We start from the raw sequence: 24,824 nt of genomic DNA, 5'->3' as shown, positions 1-24,824 counted from the left end.
ACAGCAGCATAAAAAAAATTAAACAAAAACAAAAAAAAATATGTATCACACGAGTGAAAAGATATTAACCAACTGGGACTCGAGAATAAAGTCTATAGAAGATTAAATAGTCAAAAAAAATAATCCAAATCATACGAAAGGAAACATATTCAATACATTATAGTTTCCTGCTCATAATCTCTAGAATCCTAATGTCTTGCTAGTGAATATGTTGGAAATAATTTAGTTTCAATAAGAGTAGCATAACAGGTTTGGAATTAGAATTTTGAGTTTTAAATACTTGTTGGCTTGTAACGTTTTCATAATTCCAAGGCCCGCGAAAAAAATTAATGCTTTATTATTTTTAAACCTAATATATAAATATATTTTTTCACTTGTGAATTTATTCGGTACGGTTCGGTATATTTTTGGTTTATTTTCATAAATTAAAAACCTACTCTAATTATCGGTACAATTATAGATTTATATAAAACCCACGGTTTCATTAAAAGAAACCTAAAATCGGTACGGTACGGTATGGTTCGGTCGGTTTAGTCACTTTTAAAATATCCATTGACACCCCTAAACTTACCAAAAGAAAAAAGAGGGTCTCAACTAGCAACGTAGGAGACGCATACATTTTGTGGTTGTGCTCCACTAGTGATGGATCTACTTTAAGAAGATAGTTTTGAAATTAGATGAAATGTAATGAACTGTCTAGAGAATTTTAGTGGTATGTGGTAACAGATATTCCAAATTTCAGGGTCTAACTGACAAGAAGTTTGACATCTTCATTGGTTCATCATGCTTTGTTGTAATTTATTCATACAGTTGAAGGCCTGCAACTTGGTTTTTCTGATGGAGATCATAAAAATTCCCGCACCATTAAAGGTGCCCCTCTTGAGTCACTGTTTGGGCAGTTCTGTCTGCATGCTCTGTGGTTTGGTGATTGCAATATACGTGGTACTTTTCTGACTTTCTTCAAGAGCAATTCAAATACATTATCTTTTCCGTTGTATATTCCTGTAATCATGTTTACTTTTGATTTTATTTTTCCCTAAGGTTTTTGTTTTCTATTGGTGTCTATTAGCTATTGCTGTATTCTGGATAGAGTTCGTACGGGAAGTTCGCTGGTGTTGGGAAGAGTCACAGCCAGTACCTAGAATGCCATCTAATTGTGTAATTGATCTATCTACCTGCCTGATTAACCAGAAACTACACATGGTAAGTAACCTCTGAAGTTTGATGCTTTGCTCATAGACTAGAGAATTGAAAAATATTGAGCTTGAAATTTCATGTCTATAGATTCCATGAGGATGCCTGTATATGCCACTAAGAAGTTGTGTTATTCAGCATTTAGATTGTCTAAGTGCGTCTGTTTCCCTCTTTTGCTCCTTCCTATGCCTTCCCATTCTATCCTCTTGTGGTAAATTTTGAAGTCCTCCCGCGCAATTCATTGCTGTACATGTAGACAATCTGACAGTGGAACTAATTGTGAATGTACAATATGACCCGACCTTAACAGATATGGATAAATGTCACTTTTTTCAGCTTATAATATGGTGTTCTGTAATTTTGCATAGATTTTCATGATAATCTGTTGCCCCGTTCACTTATAAAGAGTGAAATCTTTCTTTGGGAGAAGGTGAAACTGTACAATATCTTTTAATTTTGTGAAAGATGAAGTTTTTGAGTCTTCTAACTGATTGTGTTCCTCTGCATTTTCTCTCTAGTGGATTTTCTCTTTTGAAGATATGGTGATGAAATATTATCTATTCGCTCTAATTGTTTTTTTTCTTCTCTCAAATGTAGCTTTCAATTTGCATTAATAAAAAGCGTCAGCAGGAACAAGAGAGTCCAAAGTGTGGTGAACAAAAAAAATTTCCTTCTCATGTTAAGGTATTATAGCATCAATAAATGCTATCATTTTAAGTGTTTAAGAATGTCAAAACAGTGTTATGGCTGTGTGCCTGACAGGAAACCAATTAACCAATGTGATGTAGGAAGAGACTCAGGTCAAACGTTGTTTATCTCCTCGTGATGGAAAAACTCAGACTTCTTCTGGAGAACGTGAAAGGTGAAAAGCAAGTGAGAACCTTTTGTGTTCATGTTGAATGATAATTGTCGGTGGATCATGTCTTTCCAAAGTAGGTTATTTCAGTTCTTCTGCCTTTTGGTAGTGCTTTTATTCATTCTTGCATTCCAGTCTCCGGATGTTAAGCTTTGGGAATCTAAAGTTGTATTCCGAGAAGTTCATTGCAGTTGCTAGTATAATTATCTTGGCCTTACCTTAGCTTGTTTGTTTTCTTGTGATGGAATACTATAATGCTCCTGTAATTCCAAAGCATGGTGATTGTGCTGACACACTCTAAAATATGTCATGAAGTTTTGGATGTTTGTCAAATCTACTTTCATTCATTTGTTTTCTAATTGATGAATAACATCATAAGATTGGGATTGGTGGATATGGTGGTTTTTGGCTTGATGTGTTAGGTATAGCCTAAAGTGTTTTCCTAGAGAAATATTTTCCTGTGTTTGGTTGCCTTAACCTGTTGAAAAAAATTCCTTTGCGAGATACTTGTAGAGCAAAAAGACTTACTCCATGCTTCCCGATTATTGCAAAGGGAATTTTTTCAAAAGGTTAAGGCAACCAAACACTGAAAAATATTTCTCTAGAAAAACACTTTAGGCTATACCTAACACATCGAGCCATAAAACACCATATCCACCTCAATCTTATGATGTTATGCATAAATTAGAAAACAAATGAATGAAAGAAGTAGATCCGACAAACATCCAAAGATTCAGGATATATTTTAGAGTGCGTCAGCGCAATCACTATGCTTTGGAATTACAGGAGAACTATAGTCCTCCATCACAAGAAAAGAAATTAGATAAGGTCAAGATAATTATAATAGCAACTGCAATGAACTTCTCGGAATATAACTTTAAGACTCCCAAAAGCTTAACATACTCTTACTATCAACTCTTACTTCCTCTTTCTCAAAAATAAATAAATTATTAACTCTTACTTCATACAATTTGCTTCAAGCAGCATGTAATGCTTGACACTAGCATGAGCACCACCTTCTTACCCCATCTGGAACCTTTAATATTCATGTCCAACCAAATACTGGAAAATGATCTCGAAAATAGTTTTCTAAAGTAAGGTAATTTTCACTAAAATATATTTTCCATTAAAACATTTACCAATACACATGCACACAGTATATGAGAATATTCCCATTATTTGCCACACATTTAAGGGGAAATAAATTAATGCAGTAGTTCTGGTTTTGACGGTCCTGTTTTATATCCTATTTTTTAAAACTTATGACGGTCCTTTTAGACAATATTCATCCGAAACACTTAAAATGTGGTATTACGAGAAGGTGGGCTTGTCAGTTCCCCCCTTCCCCCCCAACCTTTTCTCTCATAAGGAGAAACAGGCTGATCCTTGACTAATCCTAATCTGTTCTATAGATTTTAAAGTGTATAGTCTTCTATGACATCTTTCTGTTGGTATTAGCTTCTATTGTTTGGGTTTTAAGGTAATCTCAACTAGCCTAGGTATAGTCCTTCCAGTTTTTCCTTCATTTACTTTTGAACCAATTCTTTGATTTTGATCTGCAAAATTGCAGTGCCTATAAATTTGGTCTTGTAAGTTGGGGATACTTCTATTGTGCACAGTCTGGATAAATGTTCCAAACTTACCAGAATTTTCTGAGTTTGCCTTTGTTTTTTTATTTGAATTGAGTTATTTCCTGTTCTTTTGGCAGTCTATCAAGACCAGATGTTGTAAAAGATTCTGTGGGTCATATTTCTAATTCTGGACATTCTGATACTGTGAAATTGGGTGATGCTAAGCATTCAGCATGTATTAGGAGGGGATCAGCTGGTGTTGTGGGTTCTATGATGCTTTTGAAATCTCAACAGAACATGCATGCTCCATTTACACAGGTTGGTTTATTTGAATTGCTAACCACGTCTTTATTTGTTTCATTCACGTCTTTTACTGTCCAACCTTCTCTTGTTTCTGGTGCACAATATTAAAGTTTTTTCTTTTATTATGAAAAATTCATATAGGAGCCGCCGGTTATGACCGAAGATATGCATGAAGAACGTCTACAAGCTGTTGAAGCATTAGGTGATTCTTTTGTGAGCACCAAACTCTATTATCGACAATTCAGTTTCCTGATAGATAATCATCAATTTTGGTGGTATTACTATCCCTATAGCAGGTCATTGCTTCTTGTCGTTGAAATGATTGGTGCTTATTTTGGAAAGTCTGAAGTAGTAGTCATAATTGAATGGTTAGGTGCATAGTGGGATCAGGTATATGTTTTTTGATTTTTTGTTTTGACAGCTCTTAACCTCTTCAAGAAGAGAAATACTATTACCTTCTCAGCATTCTATGGATCTTCAGTACCGGGGTGTGGTTATGAATTGTGAAACCACCTTATCCATATTTTGAGATTGCTAGTACGTCTGGTTAAGATGATTGGGCACATGATGACGTTTGGAACAAAAGTGTAAAGAGCCATCTTAGCAATCCCTTGATCCTTAGACGCGTCTGACCTCACAACGTTTCCTTACTACTAATGTTTTTCTTGACTAATTTTCTTAAGAAATATTCAATTACAATCCGTAACCATATGGGTCTCTCAGAAAGTCTGTACCTGGATTTGCACTGTTGTTGTGACTACTAACTTCAACGTTGTTAGACCTACTTTTTAGCCCACCATTTTTATTTTTTTCTCTAGTTTTTTTTGCTCGCGGAGTATCTCTAAAATATTGTTCCACTTCGGAAAGTAGCAATCTTTGTTTAGAATGCAAAGCTAAAGAAATATGAAGTGAGCTACAATTGGTATTTCTTGAACAGAAAACTCTCTTTTACCATTCTCTGTTTAGCTATCATAATCATACTGCTGTTTGGAGAGGAGATCTGCAGATGTTTCTTGTATCGTATATTCGTATGATGAAAACAGTTGTTTCCAGTAAATCTATCATTTGCTGCTTTACCTAAAAGCCTCACCTTGAACAGTAATACTTTCATTTCATCTGACAATGGAAGTTTCTAATGTTCCTTTACAGAGCTTTTCGGCTCAACTGGAGAAAGACATTTTATCATCAGGTACTGACTTCTGTGCTTATTTTCTTAAAGGCCTTCCTTGCTGTTCTGTCTTGCATCATGTCCATGTTCATGTAGTGGTATTTTCTCAGTGGTCGTTAAAGTGAAATTTCATTTTACCATCCGAGAAATGCCGATATTTCTTGAAGATCTCTGGCTTGCTTTGTACTGAGTGTGAGAAAGCACGGGAGAAAATATATTATTAATTAAAAAAATTGACAATGATACAATGAGCCCTATATATATAATACATGTCCTACTCCTAATACATATGGGATTAGCGTTATATACTACTATTTAACTATCAAACTAACACTCTCCCTCAAGCTGGTGCATATAAATCATATGTACCGAGCTTGTTACATATATAACTAATACGAGGATCAGTGAGGGACTTGGTGAAAATATCAGCATGCTAATCATTTGACTTCACAAATTTTGTAGTAATATCTCCCGAGAGTATCTTTTCTCTAACAAAGTGACAGTCAATCTCGATGTGTTTAGTTCTCTCATGGAACACTGGATTTGACGCAATATGAAGAGCAGCTTGATTATCACACACAAGTCCCATCCGACTAATCTCACCAAATTTCAACTCCTTGAGTAACTGTTTGATCCAAATTAGCTCACATGTGGCCATAGCCATTGCTCGATATTCTGCTTCTGCACTAGACCGAGCAACCACATTCTGTTTCTTGCTCTTCCAAGACACCAAATTTCCTCCTACTAAGACATAATATCCAGACGTAGAACGTCTATCAGAAGGTGATCCTGCCCAATCAGCATCCAAGTATCCAACGATCTGCTCATGGCCTCGATCCTCAAACAATAATTTGCCCGGAGCTGATTTTATATACCGAAGTATGCGGACAACTGCATCCCAATGACTATCACAGGGAGAATCCATAAACTGACTCACAACATTCACAGGAAAGGAAATGTCAGGTCTAGTCACTGTGAGGTAATTTAATTACCAACCAACAGCCTATATCTTGTAGGATCGCTAAGAGGCTCCCCCTGTCCTAGCAAAAGTTTAGAATTCGGATCCATCAGAGTGCAACAGGTCTACAACCTGTCATTCCTGTCTCCTCAAGAATTTCTAAGGCATACTTCCGTTGTGAGATCACAATACCTGAGCTAGACTGAGCGACCTTAATACCCAAAAAATACTTTATCTGCCCAGATCCTTAATCTGAAAGTGCTGAAAGAGATGTTGCTTCAACTTATTAATACCATCCTGATCATTGCCGGTAATAACAATATCGTTAACATAATCGACCAGATAAATACAGAGATTTGAAGCAGAATGTCGATAAAATACAGAGTGATCAGCTTCACTACGAGTCATGTTAAACTCCTGAATAACTGTGCTGAACTTACCAAACGAGGCTCGAGGAGACTGCTTTAGACCATAGAGGGACCGGCGCAACCGACATACAAGGCCACTAGACTCCCCCTGAGCAACAAAACCAGGTGGTTGCTCCATATAAACCTCATCCTCAAGGTCACCGTGAAGAAAAACATTCTTAATGTCCAATTGATAGAGAGGCCAATGGCGAACAACAGCCATGGATAGAAAAAGGCGGACTGATGCAATTTTAGCCATGGGAGAGAAAGTATCACTGTAATCGAGTCCAAATATCTGAGTATATCCTTTGGCAACAAGACGAGGTTTAAGTCGATCAACCTGGCCATCTGGACCAACTTTGACTGCATACACCCAACGACAACCAACAGTCGATTTACCCGAAAGAAGAGGAACAAGCTCCCAAGTACCACTCGTATGTAAAGCAGACATCTTGTCAATCATAGCATGTCGCCATCCGGGATGAGATAGTGCTTCACCTGTAGACTTAGGGATGAAAACAGAGGACAAGATGACACAAATGCACAATGAGATGATGAGAGATGATGGTAACTTAAACCGACATAATGAGGATTAGGATTAAGTGTGGACCATATACCTTTTCGTAGTGCAATCGGTTGATTAAGAGGAGACAAGTCCGCAGTATTAGCAGGGTCAGGTGCAGGACGTGAATCAGCTGGGCCTGATGCTGGGGGCGGACGACGATGATAGGTCAGGAGTGGTGGAGCTGTAGAAGATTGAACTGGACTAGGTGGTGGCACTAGAGCTATAGTTTGTGGAACTGGACTAGGTGGTGGCACTGGAGCTATAGGTGGTGGAACTGCAACTGGAACTGTAGGCGGTAGAGCTATGGAGGAAGATGAAAGGGAGATAGGGATTGAATCTCCAAAAGAAGGAACGGGTAGCACCTCAGAAATATCTAAGTAATTAGCTGGACCTGTAAAGTATGATTGGGTTTCAAAGAAGGTAACATCAACAGACATAAGAAATTGCTGAAGGTCAGGAGAATAACATGGATATCTCTTTTGCGTTCTCGAGTAACCTAGAAATATGCACTTAAGAGCACGAGGAGCTAACTTATCTTTTCCTGGAGTAAGATCATGAACAAAGCACGTACTCCCAAAGACGCGGGGTGGAAGAGAGAACAAAGGTAAGTGGGGAAACAGGACAGAGAATGAAACTTGATTTTGGATAGCTGAAGATGGCATACGATTAATAAGATAACAAGATGTAAGAACTGCACCCCCCAAAAACACAGCGGAACATGAGATTGTATGAGTAGGGTACGAGCAGTTTTAATAATGTTGAGTTGTCCCACATTGATACCCCTTTTGCGTTCTCGAGTAACCCATAAATACGCACTTAAGAGCACGAGGAGCTAACTTATCTTTCTTGGAATAAGGTTATGAACAAAACATGTGCTTCCAAAGACACAAGGTGGAAGAGGGAACAAAGATAAACGGGGAAACAAGATAGAGAATGGAACAACGTTTTGGATAACTGAAGATGACATACGATTAATAAGATAGCAAGATGTAAGAACTGCATCCCCCCAAAAGCGTAACTGAACATGAGATTGTATGAGTAGGGTACGAGCAGTTTCAATAAGATGTCTATTCTTTCTTTCAACTACCCCATTTTGTTGAGATGTGTACGGACAAATGTTTGATGAATAATCCCATGGGAGTTCATAAACTGCTGAAATGGGGAAGACAAATACCCTAGGGCATTATCACTACGAAATGTGCGGATAGAAATCCCAAATTGATTTTGAATTTCAGTGTGGAAGGTCTGGAAAATAGAAAACAACTCAGATCGATTTTTCATCAAAAATATCCAAGTGCACCTGGAATAATCATCAATGAAACTGACAAAGTAGCGGAATCCTAAGGTAGAACTAACCCGACTAGGACCCCAAACATCTGAATGGACTAAAGTAAAAGGTGACTCTGCTCGATTATTAAGACGCCGCGGGAAATGGGAGCGGGTATGCTTACCGAGCTGACACGACTCACACTCTAGAGTGGACAAGTGAGATAAGCCAGATACCATTTTCTGAAGTTTTGACAAACTGGGATGTCCTAACCGTTTATATAATAAATCTGGTGAATCAGTAACGGGACAAGTTATTGGAGGAAGACAAGATGCGAGTCCATGTGATTTTGCAAGGATAAGGTAATAAAGTCCATCTGATTCACGTCCGGTACCAATGATCCGCACTGTACTGCGTTCCTGTATAAAAACAAGGTCATCAAGGAATAAAACAGCAGATTCAAGTGATTTGGCTAAGTGACTAACGGCTATGAGATTAAAAGGATTACCAGGAACATAAAGAACTAAGTCTAAAGATAAGGAAGGAAGTGGACTTGCTTGACCTATTGCAGTTGCCATGGCTTGAGACCCATGGCCATTGTGACTGTTGGAAGAGATTGAGAATATGAGATACTAGTGAAAAGAGATTTGTTACCAGAAATATGATCAGATGCACCTGAATCAATGACCCAAGACTCAAAAGGTGAAGATTGGGAGACACAAGTCATGCTACTATTTGTTAGAACGACGGAGGCTAATCTTGAAGATGTCTGTTTACGTGCTTTGTACTGAAGGAACTCAATATAATCCAGTAAAGAAACCATCTGGATTGGATTTAATGCATTCGATCCAACGAATTGTGAGTCTAAGGCTTCTAATAAGAATGACATTATATTGTTCACGCCGGAAAAGGTCAGAAAATTGTTTGGAAATCACCGTTTCAGGGTTACTGTTCACCGGAAACACTGTAGCTCGCCGGAAAATAAAAAAGTCGTCGGAATCTGATGTAAACTTGATGGGTAGGCTCGGAAAAGCCACGCGAACAGGTTGTCTGAAGGAAAAAATTTGAAATCTGGCCAGGAAAAGGCCACACGCGCCGGCGCGTGGGGAAAAACTCGCCCGAAAAACAGATTTCCGATCCGCGCGTGAGAGGAGGTTGCCGGAGATCTTTGGTGGGGTTTGGTCGCCTAAGCCTTGGGAACATTGGCGGATCCGGGTGCTTAATTTTTTTAAAAAAAACGCTAAACTATAATCAGTGTGGTTCGAACTCCCGACCCCTACCTTCTTGAAATCAGCGACTACCCCTTGATGACCAAAGCACCCATTAGCGTTTTTGGTTGGTATGTGCTTTCTTTTCTTTTTATATCAGAGGCCTCAAATTTCTTATATAACTATACCTATGCTGTGTAAAGTTTAATGGGTGGTGAAGCACCTAAATTTAGTACGTTGCTCCGCCCTTGCTTGGGAACCCTGTGGTGGTGTTGGTTTTTGCACAACACCAACGGAAAGTGATTTTGTTACGGACAACCTCTTAAGTCGCCGGAAAATTGCACGGCGATGAGGTCTTTCTTCCCGGAAGTCGCTGGAATGACACACAACGATAATTTTCTCACTGAATCTCTGATATCATGTGAGAAAGCATGGGAGAAAATATATTATTGATTAAAAAATTGACAATGATACAATGAGTCCTATATATATAATACATGTACTACTCCTAATACATATGGGATTAGGGTTATATACTACTATTTAACTATCAAACTAACACTGAGAATTTGCAAACATTTGCAGAGTTTTGTAATGCAAAGATTTTGTGCCTAAAGCTAATTACTTTTAGCACATTTTTTGTCTTGCTATTTGTCAACCTCTTGGTTTACAGACAGCAGAGCACCGTTGTTATTACCCTTCTTATCTTTTTAATGTTGCAGCTATATATATTATAAAAAAATGACATAGGCACAAAAAATGACATAGGTACAGTCACTAGCTGAAGGATGAAAAGAGGTTCATTTGCTCTCAGCTTTTCTTCTGAACAGACAGTTGCATCTCATTGAGAATTTTGAAGTCATTCGTTTCTTGATATGACTCATCTAGCCGTTCACGCTGTTCCTGTGTCACCTTACTATAGACATAGAAACAAGAGCTAATAAATGTCAAAAAGTTGCATACTAGCAGCATTACTCCTCACTGACTCGGAGACAACATTTGATGATTAGGAATTCTCAAAGAATTAAGGATCTCTGATCAATGTTAGTTAATGCTCTGTCAATTTTTCAATTGCAGTTACTCTTTGCATCTACCTATTTGTCAATCAAATGTTTGATTTGTTTTCCATGTCAATTATTTAGTCTGCATATCTAGTTGTGTGGATCACATGAAATGTACTCTTTCAGAAAATTATTTGCTTTCTAGATGTGCAGATCACATGAATTAATCTCTCCTTCATGAACTCATCCTTGATAATCCTTGCACTATGAACTAGATATGTCTGCATTTAAAGCAGCAAATCCAGATGCTGTTTTTGAAGATTTCATCCGATGGCATTCACCTAGAGACTGGGAGAACAATGATAATATGGACAGTGGAGCATCTCACGATAATGCAATCAAAGGGTTAACGGTTGAGTGGCCCCCTCGAGGAAAGCTTTCAGAAAGAATGTCTGAGTTTGGCAATTCGTGGAGAAAGATTTGGAATGAGGCACCTCCTTTGCCCGCTTCTGAACAGAAGCCTCTTTTGGATCCAAACCGAGAAGGAGAAAAGGTATTCTGAGATGCTTACGGGCATAAATTCCTGTGTTACCTATTATGCTTTGGGGAAAAGTTATCTTCAAGATATTAAATCATTATTTTTCACCCTTAAAAATCCATCCTATTATAATCAAGAGAACTACAATTAGGTAATTTGACAGATTGCATTTTTGATCCACGAGTTAAAATTTGGAGATATTTTTGCTACAAGACATAGCTTAAGGTGAAACTTACCCACTTATTAATTTGGGGGGGGGGCTGCACAGGTTTCTCGCAAATTAAATAACTCGCCTTCGTACAGCCTTTTACCCATCTCTTCCAGAGTCCTTTCTTTATCCCCTTAGATGTTCAAACTTTCCTTCACAGCTTGCAACCATTCTTATCACTTGACTTCCATGAATCTCTTGAGGAGGGTTGATCAGGTTTTTTAGAGCTGGGGACGAGTTTAGGGCATATGGGGGGGGGGGCAGCTAAGATATTTTTCCATGTTAATTGTCAAGTTTGATGATAATTTTCTACTACAAAGATTTCAATTCAATACAAATATTAATTTGAATTCAGTTCACATAATTCATTTAGACATAGTGCAATTAAATCATATTACAAAAATTTAAAATGGAGGAGTCTGAAACTTCAAAGGAACAAGAACTTAAAAATGTTAATTTCCTGAGATACAACATTTCACATGGAAATTGAATCCTTCCTCAGTGATTTATAACTTCAGTTGGTTGAAATGTTTTCATCTGAAAATAGAAATTCGAAAGTTTCCAGCTTCTTTTACAAGGAAGAAAGGACCTGAAATGTCTTCATAAATTTTAAAAAAAATAAAGGACCTGAAATCTTCCTGTTTTAGCTTAAGATATTTTCCAACTATCCAAACAGTTACACAAAACTCGATATTCGTAGTGTTCGTCCTTTTAATATTTCAGCATATTCTCCACATATAATATATATATAACAATAACAATAACAAACCCAGTCTAATCCCACAAGTGGAGTTTGGGGAGGGTAGTGTGTACACAAACCTTACTCCTATATGGTAAAGATATAGAAGCTGTTTTTGGTAGACCCTCGGCTCAAGAAAAGAAGAAGAAGGAGGAGGAGGAGGAGGAAAATAAATAACTGAAGCGAACGAGAATATGAAAATATAAGAGTGCTACTAATACTTCTGGTAATGAAAGGGGAAACTCTCGACTACCTACGAATTTTTTACTCTAATTCTCGACCTCCACACCCTCCTATCAAGGGTAATATCCCCATATAATATATAATTAGCTAAAAAGTTGAAACAAACCCTCTATCTCCAATTCTGCTATGGGTCAAGAAAGTCTTGCCTAGGGAAAAAGTATGGCAAAATGAAGCTACAGAAATATGTATATAAGCACCCAGTCGAACTTAATTTTTTTTAATTAATATTATTAGTATTATTCATGTATATTAACTTACTTTTTACTTCCATTTTTATTCTGTATGATGATGACACGAGTTGAGCTTAAATGGAAGAAACATGGTCAGTGAGAATTCATATAAATGAACCCAAGTTATTTGGACTGAGGTATAGTTGTTTTTGTTGTTGCACCCACTTGAAGCTGACGAATTGAGAAGTTGCACAACTATGGATATAAGCACCTACTTGATGTTGTCGAATTGAAGATCGCCGAAAAATAGTTGGAGTCTGAATATATTTTTTTAGGAGATTCTTAAAGACCGAGTTAGGAGGAGTAGAATTGAGAAACAACTAAGGAATAGGAAAAAAAGTAAAAAAAGATGGATCGTCTAAAAAAATATGTGAGTTCCCTTTAACGATACATGGCCTTGTCATAGAGAAAGCCCTAAATGGGCAAACCTTCAACCAAGGTACCCACAGGTGCTTTATTGATATGGGGCCAACCTTACCATATAAAAAAGTTATAAGAATTATATATACATAAAACAAAACTCTTGTCAAGTTGGTGGGTGCCCGAGACCCTTTCTCTTCAACGTAGTTTCGCCTCTACAGGGTACCATCAGATACAGGAAATAACTTTCTTTTAATCGAGAGATCAACTAGAATGCTTCATGAGTGTTGCCCTAACATATGTGACCTTGGAGTTTCAGAAGATTATTTTAAAGTCCCTCTCTATTGTGCTCTCTAGAGCTTTTGGTAAAAGTGTCGTAATGATGTACTTTGATGCCTTCGGTTGAAGTGATTTCATTTATGTACTTCACAAGTGTTACTTGAGTGCAAACGATTCAAGGCACGACAATAAAAGAAGTAATGACGCTTTTCCTGGGGAAGGTGTTAGAAATAACATTCTCCACTTGTCCGTTTGTACGAAAGTGTCAAGCTTTATGAACATGATTCAATGGCAACTTGCTGGGGCAAAAGTTGCTATATAAAGGCATCTACTCCCTAGGGTTTTTCTAATGGTGCCCTAGGTAATGTTAAATGGTTATGTAAATAATATGAATTAGTCATATTCCCACATAGAATAGGAGTAGGATATGTATTATATAAATAAGGCTCATTGTATTATAATTAAACAGAATATCAATAACATATTTTCTCCCGTGCTTTCTCGCATGGTATCAGAGCAACCGTGAGAGATCCTTCGCTGTGCAAAAGTACTAGAGATCCCTGGAAGAAATCAGTTAATCGAAAAAAGTTTCGATGACCGCATGTCTGTCCACAAGAAAGTTCATATCTGTCGGTGTTCTATAAAAACCAATACTGCCACGAGGTAGATCAGCTTTCGACGACCAACCCGTAAACATTTCTCCGGCAGAGCCCCTCTCACGCGCTCTCACGCGCCGTCGGCAGAATATTTTCCAGCGAGACTCCGACTTACTCACTTGCGCATGAGGTGTTTTTCGGCCGTTTTTTGACAAAGTTTCTTTAGGACAGTTTAATCATTCTGTTATTCCGAGCTTACCCATATAAATTACATCATGTTTTGACAACTTTAATTTTTCCCGGCGTGAGTAGTGCACTTTTCCGTGTGAACAGTGATTCTGCCTTGAATAGTACCTTTTTTTGTTGTGAACAATGTTCTCCTAGATATTTCTTCAGTTTTCCAGCTTAATTTGTTCTGATTTGGCATTCTAAGGTTAACCTTACAAGTTTTAGTCAAGAATTTGAGAAATTTGTTGTAATGAAATGAGATCCAATACTATGAATAGTTGGATGTTTTCTCTACTGGATTATATTGAGTTCCTTCAGTACAAAGCATGTAAACAAACATCTTTAGAGATAGTTTCCGTTGTTCAAACAGGTAAAGCGTGACTTGTGTCTCCCAATCTTCATCCTCCGATTCTTGTGTCAGATGCATCTGATCACATTTTTGGTAACGAATCTCTTTTCACTACTATTTCATATTCTCAATCTTTTCCAACAGTCACAATGGCCAACGACTCTCAAACCATGACAACTGGAATATGTCAAGCAAGTTCACTTCCTTCCTTACATTTAGATTCAGTTCTTTATGTTTTCGGTAGTCCTTTTAATCTCATAGCCGTTAGCCGCTTAGCCAAATCACTTAAAAGCTCCGTTTGTTTCTTGATGACCTTGTTTTTATATAGGAACGCAGTACGGGGTGGATCATTGGTATCAGACGTGAAGCAAATGGACTTTGTTACCTTATCCTTGCTAAATCACATGGAGTCACATCTTGTCTTCCTACCACTTGTCCTGTTAGTGATTCACCAGATTTATTACATAAACGGTTGGGACTTCCCAATTTATCAAAACTTCAGAAAATGGTACCTGGTTTATCTCACTTGTCCACTCTAGAATGTGAGTCATGTTAGCTCGGTAACCATACTCGCTCCCATTTTCCTCAACTTCTTGATAATCGAATAGTCACCTTTCACTTTAGTCCATTCAGATGTTTGGGGTCCTAGTCGGGTCAGTTTTACCTTGAGATTCCGGTACTTTGTCAGTTTCATTGATGATAACTCTAGGTGCACTTGGATAGTTTTGATAAAAAAAAATGCACCTAGAGTATTTGTCTTCCCTATTTGAGCAGTTTATGAACTATCATGGAATCATTCATCAAATATCTTGTCCGTACATATCTCAACAAAATGGGGTAGCTGAAAGAAAGAATAGACATCTTGCTGAAACTGCTCGTACCCTACTCATACATCATATTCCGTTGCGTTTTTGGGCGAATGCAGTTCTCACATCTTGTTATCTTATTAATTATACGCCACCCTCAACTATCCAGAATCAAGTTCTATTCGTTGTCTTGTTTTCCCACTCACCTTTGTTCTTTCTTCCACCCTGTATCTTTGGGAGCAAGTGTTTTGTTCATACCCTTACTCCAGGAAAAGATAAGTTAGCTCCTCAAAGGGATATTGATGCTATTCACCTGACCTCCAGCGGTACCTTACGTTTGTTGATGTTACCTTCTTTACCCAATCATACTTCATAGATCCAAGCGATTACTTAGATATTTATGAAGTGCTACCAGTTCCATCTCTTGGAGATTCAATCACTATCTCCCATTCATCTTCCTCCACCACCTACAGCTCCAGTTCCAACTCCACCACCTATAGCTCCAGTTCTATCACCTAGTCCAGTTCAACCTTCTACAGCTCCATCACTCCTGACTTATCATCATCATCATCCGCGCCCAGCATCAGGCCCAGCTGATTCACGTCCTGCACATGACCCTGCTCCTACTGCGGACTTGTCTCTTCCTAGTACACGCCGATTGCACTTCGGAAAGATATATAGTCCACACTTAATTCTAATCCCCATGTCGGTTTAAGTTATTACATTATGCGCTTGTATCATCTTTGTCCTCTGTTTTCATCCTAAATCTACAGGTGAAACACTGTCTCATCCAGGATGGCACAGGCTATGATTGACGAGATGTCTGCTTTACATACGAGTGGTACTTGGGAGCTTGTTCCTCTTAAGGTAAATCTACTGTTGGTTGTTGTTGGGTGTATGCAATCAAAGTTGGTCCAGATAGCCAGGTTGATCAACTTAAGGCTCGTCTTGTTGCCAAAGGGTATACTCAGATATTTGGGCTCGATTATAGTGATACTTTCTCTCATGTGGCTAAGATAGCATCAGCCTACCTTTTTCTATCCATGATTGTTGTTCGCCATTGGCCTCTCTATTAGTTGGACATTAAGAATGTTTTTCTTCACGATAGCCTTAAGGATGAGGTTTATATGGAACAACCACTTGGTTTTGGTGCTCAGGGGAAATCTAGTGGCTAGGGATGGCAATGGGGCGGGGTGAGTTTGAGCATATCCGAGTGCAGGGCGGGGTGAGGCAAGTTAAAAAAATTCTTTTAATATTCAGGTGGGGCGGAACGGTTGCGGGTGGTAAGAATGGTTGCTATTATGTTTCGTATTTGACACGTCATATATTTTTCAATGTTTAAGACTCATTCTACGTACTTCTGTTCTTTGATTTCTTTATTTTCTTAGACTAGATTGGGAGGAAAGGCTGCTTATTCTGGTGTCAAAGATACACAACTTTAAATGTTTTCTTGACAACAATGACAGTAATCATCTGTGATCCCGTTTATATTTGTAAAAATCATGAAATGAGAAATATTAAAACTTATTATATGCAACAATTCAGTATGATGATATTTCAAACAAAATGATAAAATAAGCACTTGTACTTATGTACTGGCGTAGCCTTAATAAAATAAAAATAAAAATAAGACAAAATCATATTCCAAACACTTATCAATTAATTATATCTAAATAATTAGAATTTCTGGAATCGAAGTAATTTTATAGTATCATTTAATTATTATCTACATTTTTTTATTAGTGTTAGCATCAACGAAATTGTTTATTTGGATATTGTGCGGTATAAGTTAATAATGGTATTGCATGAAAAAAGTAGTTTAATGGGGAATTAGTAGCCTAAAGGAAGTCTACGAGACCCAAATCCGATACTTTGCTCCAAACAATATTTCGCAAATCTAATACATTTCACGCATAAAAGCAAAACGAAATAAAACGTTAGCGGGGCTGGTTGAAAACTGAAAATTTTGCAGGGCGGGGCGGGGCAAGTTAAATTTTTGCGGGTTAATATTGAACCCGCATCGTAACAACCCTGCCCTTGCCATCTCTACTAGTGGCCTTGTATAACGGTTGCACCGGTCCCTCTACGGTATAAAGTAGTCTCTTGGAGCCTGGTTTAGTAAGTTCAACACCGTTATTCAGGAGTTTGGCGACTGGTAGTGAAGTTGATCACTCTGTGTTTTATCGGCATTCTGCTTCAAATCTCTGTATTTATCTGGTGGTTTATGTTGGCGATATTGTTATTACTGGTAATGATCAGAATGGTATTACTAAGTTGAAGAACCATCTCTTTCAGCACTTTCAGACTAAAGATCGGGACAGATTATAGTATTTTCTGGGTATTGAGGTCGCTTAGTCTAGCTCAGGTATTGTGATCTCATAACGGAAGCTTGTCTTGGACATTCTTGAGGAGGCAGGAATGATAGGTTATAGACCCGTTGACACTCCCGAATTCTAAACTTCTGCCAAGATAGGGGGAACCGCTTAGCGATCCTGCAAGATATAGGTGGCTGGTTGGTAAATTAAATTACCTCGCAGTGACTAGACCTGACATTTCCTTTCCTGTGAGTGTTGTAAGTCAGTTTATGGATTCTCCCTGTGATAGTCATTGGGATGCAGTTGTCCGCATTTTTCGGTATATAAAATTTGCTACGGGCAAAAGATTATTGTTTGAAGATCGAGGCCATGAGCAGATCGTTGGATACTCAGATGTTGATTGGACAGGATCACCTTCTGATAAACGTTCTATTTCTTGATATTGTATTTTAGTAGGAGGTAATTTGGTATCTTGGAAGAGCAAGAAACAGAATGTGGTTGCTCAGTCTAGTGCAGATGCAGAATATCGAGTAATGACTATGGCAACATGTGAACTAGTTTGGATCAAGCGGTTGCTCAAGGAGTTGAAATTTGGCGAGATCAGCAAGATAGAACTTGTGTGTGATAATCAAGCTGCCCTTCATATTGCATCAAATCCGGTGTTTTATGAGAAAACTTAACACATTGAGATTGACTGTCACTTCGTCAGAGAAAAAATACTCTCAAGAGATATTACTACGAAGTTTGTGAAGTCGAATGACCAGCTTGCAGATATTTTTACCAAGTCTCTCACTGGTCCGCGTATTAGTTTCATATGTAACAAGCTCGGTACATATGATCTGTATGCACCGACTTGAGGGGGATTTGCTAGATATTTATGTAAATAAAATGAATTAGTCCTAGTCCCACATAGAATAGGAGTAGGATATGTATTTGTATAAATAGGGTTCATTGTATTATAATTAAACAGAATATCAATAATATAATTTCAACCGTGCTTTCTAACAGGTAAGACACCCATAATGGACATTATCGTTTGCATGTTGCTCAGTGAATTGGGGATATAAAATTTGGGCCAAATTCCGCCGGTAGGGGATTGATTTTCCCCACATGGTGTCTTGTTTCGTCGTGACAAATATGGCGATATTGTTCAAGGGATGTGACATGCAGTCATTTGCCCACTGGAGCAACCTTCTGCCCTCTTATTAGGATCTTAAAAGTAAAGACCTAGGAGTACACATGTATTTAGATTTTTTACCACGAAGTAGCAGGCGCTCATCTCCAATAGTTGGTCTTTAGACAGCCAATGCCGTTTACATTGATCTCTTGATTTGGTTGAAAGTAATTTGTATTCTTCAACTGATAGGTTCTTCACTATTTGGAAACACTGCGGCCGTGTCAACTACTGGAACAAATGGTTTGTACTGCTTTTAGGGCAGCTGCAGACACACTAAACAGAACAACATTTGGTGGTTTAAAGCAGCTGACAACCAAAATTGGACAACTTAACCTCACTATGGCAGCCACTCTCAGATGCTTGCAAAGTAAACTTGTCAACCAAGTATGTTATTGCGTTGTAGTAGGTCTTTGCAAGCTTGTAACTGGACAGTTTTGGCTTTCTGTGTTACAGCAAGTAATCTTTCTATTGACACTGAAGATATTCAAGACTTGAAGCGGCTTTGTGCAATATTTGAACATGTCGAGAAGTTGATAACACTTGCTGCATCTTTTTATATCAAGTTCATGAATGCACCGCGTCTATTAGAATCAATTTTCAATGATTGCTACAACTTTTATGCACCAAGAATGGGAACAGGCTCAACTGCCAGCGAAGTAAAAAAGGTATACTTAATGTGTTTTCTCTTTTGATTTTTCATGAATGAGAGATCAATATCTGGGTCAAGAATATGTAACGCTTGTGCTGAACTACTTCGAAGGCGTACAACTTTTGGTCCATCACTTTAGCCTTCATGGCCAGTCCTTTCTGTTTTCTTGTATTATTTCCATGGACTAGTCCACTTTACACAGCTCTCTTTTACCTTGTTATTTGCTTAAGACTTTCGTCCATCTCTTAGGATTTCGAAAAGAAACAAAAAGTTGGGCGACGTGAAAGGGAGATAGCGGCAAGCATGTTAACAACACCCACTGCTAACCAATCGTGGAGGAAAGTGTTAAGCATGGGAAATCTTCTAAATGGCCATGAACCAACCTTGAGAGAGATCATATTCACCAAGCATGGTCACCTTAGCGAGAATTACTATGGTGGTCATGCTCCCAGGGGTTATCAGCACGAGTTAGAAACATACAGAATGTACATAAGTGGAACCTCAAATTATCTTAGTGTAGCACTAGCAGTTGCCTCTTGCGATTAGACATTTCAAGAAAAGGAACCATGTAATATATAGTCATTTTTTACCCACCAACGGATCAGTAGTGATTTTTTATTTGGAGAAAGGGTCAAATATATCCCTGTACTATTGAAAAATGTTTAAAGATACCCTCCGTTATACTATTTGGTCATATCAGCCGCTACCGTTATACTATCACTAGTATTAGTACCCGCGAGGATGCGTGGACACTAATCATGTCAAATATTTAAGTTATTTGGATTGTATGTTAAATAATATTAAAATTTACACTTTCTCAGTAAATATATAGATAATCATTGGATATTAATTACATGAAAAATATTAACCATTTCTATTTTTATTTTTTGATACTATTCTTGCCGGTGTTATTGGATCCTAAAAATAGTCAGGAAGCAAAATAATAACTCATATTTATGGCAGAATAATTAAATGTTGAGACAATGAAAGACTCTTTGGATAAGACTTAACTCTTTCACTACTACTTGAACTCTTATTTGGTGTGTTGATATCTCTTAAAAAATATTTCTTTCTTAAAATTTCAGTTTCTAAAACATTATTTTTCAATAATAATTATTTTTTATAATAATGTAATTGAAAATATTATTCTTAATTCGAAACTCATTTTAGCTGACTATCAAAAAATATAAAAAATTCTTTAGCTAATGAATTTTTTTACTCCATTTTGATATTTGACATTAACCATGTTAAATATCTGAGTTATTTGAATTATATGTCAATAACCTTAACATTTAAACCTTCTAAATAATTATAGATAATCGTCAGATATTAATTAAGAAACATTACATGAAAAAAAGACTAACATTTTCTCAATTCTCATAATGATAATTTTATTTTTGCACTATTTTCATAGGTATCATTGGAACCTAAAAATAGCCACAAAGTGAAATAATAACTCATATTTGAAAGCACAAAGGTTCACACGATATAAACGATTCTTTGATTACGACGTGACTCTTATACTACGATTTGAACTCTTATTTGGTATGATTTTATCTTTCAAAAAATATTTCTATTTTGATATTTCAATTTCTAAAACTTTTACTTTTTGTAATTCGCTTTATTATGTGTAAATAGCAATTCCAAATAATACAATAATATCCCTCTATATGTTCACTCTGTTCAAATCTATTCCATTCTAATTTACACGTATATACCGACCTCAACAGTTGCTCAATCAATTGGTTAAAATAATTTATGAGAGCATAAATATTAACAACTGACTAAAAAGTATAATCCATACCTGAGCTATCAAAAAAGAATCCATACTCCCATTTCCTATCTAATTTAGCATAGCAACTGCTAGCATCGATTAAAAAAAACTAAAAAGTATACATATTGCTTTCAAACAACTGAGATATAAGACAAACTATAAAATTTTGGATATTAATTTCACCGTAAGATAACGCAATTGATATTTAATTCAGCTGATGCCTGAGTGGCTTCATACTTATATTATCCTCACAAAATAAATTGATGTATAGCCTGCCATAAGTTCCTCCTCTTCTTATGCACATTTATGGTTAATTTAATTCCTTCTAATATTATAAGAGTTGCATTAAAATGATTGAACCAAACTGCATGTCCATGACCATTGTCTTATTGAGAATCGCCTAAAATTGTTCAAATCCAAACTATATATATCACACATCTTGATTTTCAAACCTGAAATGTTAATTGAACAAAACATATAGATTTATGTTTTAAATTAATTTAAAGTATATTTTCTCACAATATCTCTATCCCCTCTTTCTATATTATTTCTCTTCCAATAAAATTTTATACAATTCTTTTATTTGTAATGAAGTTTAACTTTTAATTTTTTTATTAAAATTATTTACATAAGAATTTAAATTATATATTTTTATATTTCTAATTTATTTCTTGAAATTATGTCAATTGTCTATGATTTTGGTTTTAATTTTATCTATATATATGCATTCTCAAATACGTATATCTTATCCATATAGTATGTCTTTTCTCATTATTAAAAGATTTTCTCTTTTCAGGTCTATATATCTCTACACTAAAATTATTTATTTACATATTTTTCTCTTTTTTTTTAATGCTTTGTTCATATTATTATATTAACCATAACTTAGAATAGTTCATATCCTTGTTCATTACTCGTATTATAATATATTATAGATGAATTTGACTTTTCTTTTAATTGTAATAACTTTTTTATTTATTTTTATTCTCGTGTTCTACTACTCATACTAATATTTAAATTTATTAATAATATTATTCATTATTATTTATTTATTAACTTTCTTACAATTATAAATTCTCTTACACTATTTCTACTACCTCTTTGTATATTAATTTTTCTACTATCAAATCTTATAGAGTTATTTTATTTTATGTTTAATCCAATAATAGAAAAAATAGAAGAGCATCTACTCATATTTTTTTATACTTCACCAAAATTTTGAGGTGTTGTTTTTGTCCTTGGAGTTTTCTTTTCCTGTTGAAAAGCTTGGATAAGATTTGGTTTGTTTGTTTTTCAATTTAAAAGCTTGAAAAAGAATTGAATCAATTTATTTAAGAAATAATAGACAGAAAATACATAGATTATTCTTATTTTTCGTATTCTTCTTCTTTCTTCTTCTTAGGAGCAACAGTGGCATGTGCTAATAATACCTCCATTTATATCTTTATAATTAGTTAAGATTGGGATGCTGCTTTTACCATTAAATTTAATTTTGTTTTAATTTATTACTTAAGATAGGGAAGTAGGCTATATCCTTAGAAAAAATATTCGCTTTCTTTCTGTTCATATTTAAAAGAATCTTATTTTTTATCTTTCCATTTAAATTCAAAAAAATAAAACCTTACCTTTCAATTTTAATTAAATATTATTATAAATATTATTCTAAATTGCTAAGTTGTTTTATAGTAACTTTTCACTTGGTTTAATTATAGTGCAAACTTTATTTTCTGTAATATATGTATAGATTATTTAATATTAGGAGCAACAATAGTATGTGTTGATAATATCTCCATATATATCTTCATAATTGGTTAAGATTGGGGTGTTGTTTTTACCTTTAAATTTAATTTTATTTTAATTTATTAGTTGAGATAGGACAGTGGGCTATATCCTTAGCTAAGTGACTTTATAGTAGCTTGTCACTTCACTTAACCATAGTGCAAACATTATTTCTTTAATAATAGTGCAAATGTTATTTTAATAAATATATAGATTATTATTATTATTATTATTATTATTATTATTATTTGGGAAATGTTTTAGGAAGAGATAGCGATAAGAAGGCATAAAAAATATATGTACGATTCTTTTGTTTAAGTTTTGGTGTTTCCTTATTTTCAGTACCTTTTAATTTATTAATCCTAAAAAAATTAGCATTTAACTTTATGTAAAGAAATTTTCTATAGAAGAGCCGATAAAAATGGGATGATTGAATGTTTGTTTCCCGAAAAATTTGTGTACTACAACATATATTTTAATTTGATTTAAAAAGGTTGCCAAGTGGCTTTTCAATAAATAGCCACTTGGCTTGTTAATAACTTGACATTTGACTTAATCACAATGCTAATTATATATAGTAACTTTATTCCTTTAATATAGATATAAATTATCATTTGGGAAATGTTTTAGGAAGAGATAACGATAAGAAGGCATAAAAAATATATGTACGATTCTTTTGTTTAAGTTTTGGTGTTTTCTTATTTTCAGTACCTTTTAATTTATTAATCCTAAAAAAAATAACAATTAACTTTATGTAAAGGAAATTTTCTATAGAAGAATCGATAAAAATGGGATGATTGAATATTTGTTTTCCGAAAAATCCGTGTAGTACAACATATATTTTAATTTTGATTTAATAAGGTTGTCAAGCGGCTTTTCAATAAATTGCCACTTGGCTTGTTAATAACTTGACACTTGGCTTAATCACAATGCTAATTATATATGGTAACTTTATTCCTTTAATATAGATATAGATATATATATATTCAAATATGCCTCTTAATTGGTCAGGCTTCCATGTGGCATATCAGGATTAAAGAAACAGCGCCTAAAAAAAGAAGGAAATTTTACCACCTATAGAATAGGTTAGTACCCTATTTATATTCTATAAATACCCTTTTAAAATATTACATTCTATAAATACCCTTTTTAGTTTATAGCAAAAAATTTAAATTTAGTTCCATCCTAAAATTAAGGCTTAATATATGCTACAAAATATTTTTCTATCTCATTTTTTTTTATTTTCTCTCACCTAATTAGCGTATATCTCCTCTCATCAGCTTTTCTCTCTCTTCTTCAATACACTTTTCCCTCTTCTCCCACAAACACACGTTCCATACACTTCAAAAACCCTCCTCCGCCATTATCGCGTATACTTCTCCGCCATTATCACCCCACACGCCATTCTTCTTCGCAACTGTTCTCAAGCGTATTTTGACGGGCAAGTTGGTTCTCAAATGTTTTTTAGAGCTTCACAGTTGTATTTTGGAAATCTTCTCCCCGTAGGTAATTCAACTACTTCAAAATTGCTTTTTCATTAGTTTGTTTCTATAAGTTTTTTTAGCAAATTTACACAATTTTCTGATATATCTTCCATTTGTATTGTTAATCACCAAGATTCTTTGAGTTTTCTCTCTAATGTCGGATGCAACGCCACTCAACAGACTACCCAGAGGTATACCCACCAAAATTCTCAATTTTGATGGGCCTTCTTTCTCGTTGCAACTGACTCAAGTGGAGAAAGATTTTGCAGGTTTATCATTATCCAAAGTTGATGAAAGAAGAAGTAAATTACACAATGACAAGTTGAAAGAAGTCCAAGTTGATGAAGCTTCAAAAGAAACCAAAAATCAAGTTGGCTCAAAGAGGAAAAAACCTATGAAAGATTCAAGAAACAAAAAGGTAAGGGGTATTTGTTACATGTATTCTGTTGTATTCATATGTCTCTTCTTGTATTTTTGTACCTTTTTGTATAGTGTATTCTGAATCTTCTATAGTATGTTTATGTATTCATGTGTATTTGGTTGTTTCCAACAGTTCATTTTAATGTAATTTT

At 35.6% G+C, this 24,824-nt stretch overlaps 1 protein-coding gene across 9 annotated transcripts in view; it reads left to right on the top strand.

The window, feature by feature from the left end:
• The window catches only part of LOC107824993 (uncharacterized), a 36,278-nt gene extending 16,379 nt beyond the window's left edge, over positions 1-19,899 (top strand). For 8 of the 9 annotated variants that reach the window (XM_075222885.1, XM_075222883.1, XM_075222884.1 and 5 more), the window contains 11 exons: positions 811-942; positions 1,070-1,203; positions 1,792-1,878; positions 1,983-2,056; positions 3,759-3,939; positions 4,066-4,137; positions 5,074-5,113; positions 10,774-11,051; positions 18,756-18,933; positions 19,020-19,231; positions 19,465-19,899. In XM_075222885.1, the coding sequence (XP_075078986.1) occupies positions 811-942; positions 1,070-1,203; positions 1,792-1,878; positions 1,983-2,056; positions 3,759-3,939; positions 4,066-4,137; positions 5,074-5,113; positions 10,774-11,051; positions 18,756-18,933; positions 19,020-19,231; positions 19,465-19,761 (1,685 nt within the window). In that variant the 3' untranslated portion in view covers positions 19,762-19,899. Of the gene's footprint in view, positions 1-810; positions 943-1,069; positions 1,204-1,791; positions 1,879-1,982; positions 2,057-3,758; positions 3,940-4,065; positions 4,221-5,073; positions 5,114-10,773; positions 11,052-18,755; positions 18,934-19,019; positions 19,232-19,464 lie in introns of all 9 variants that reach the window. The other variant, XM_075222886.1, reaches the window with a different exon arrangement.
• Positions 19,900-24,824: the final 4,925 nt, after the last annotated feature.

This window comes from Nicotiana tabacum, chromosome 10 (genome assembly GCF_000715075.1).
Source record: "Nicotiana tabacum cultivar K326 chromosome 10, ASM71507v2, whole genome shotgun sequence".
NCBI classification, from domain to species: Eukaryota; Viridiplantae; Streptophyta; class Magnoliopsida; order Solanales; family Solanaceae; genus Nicotiana; species Nicotiana tabacum.
The sequence above is the reverse complement of the archived record's forward strand: the minus strand, read 5'-3'. Positions and strand labels throughout refer to the sequence as shown.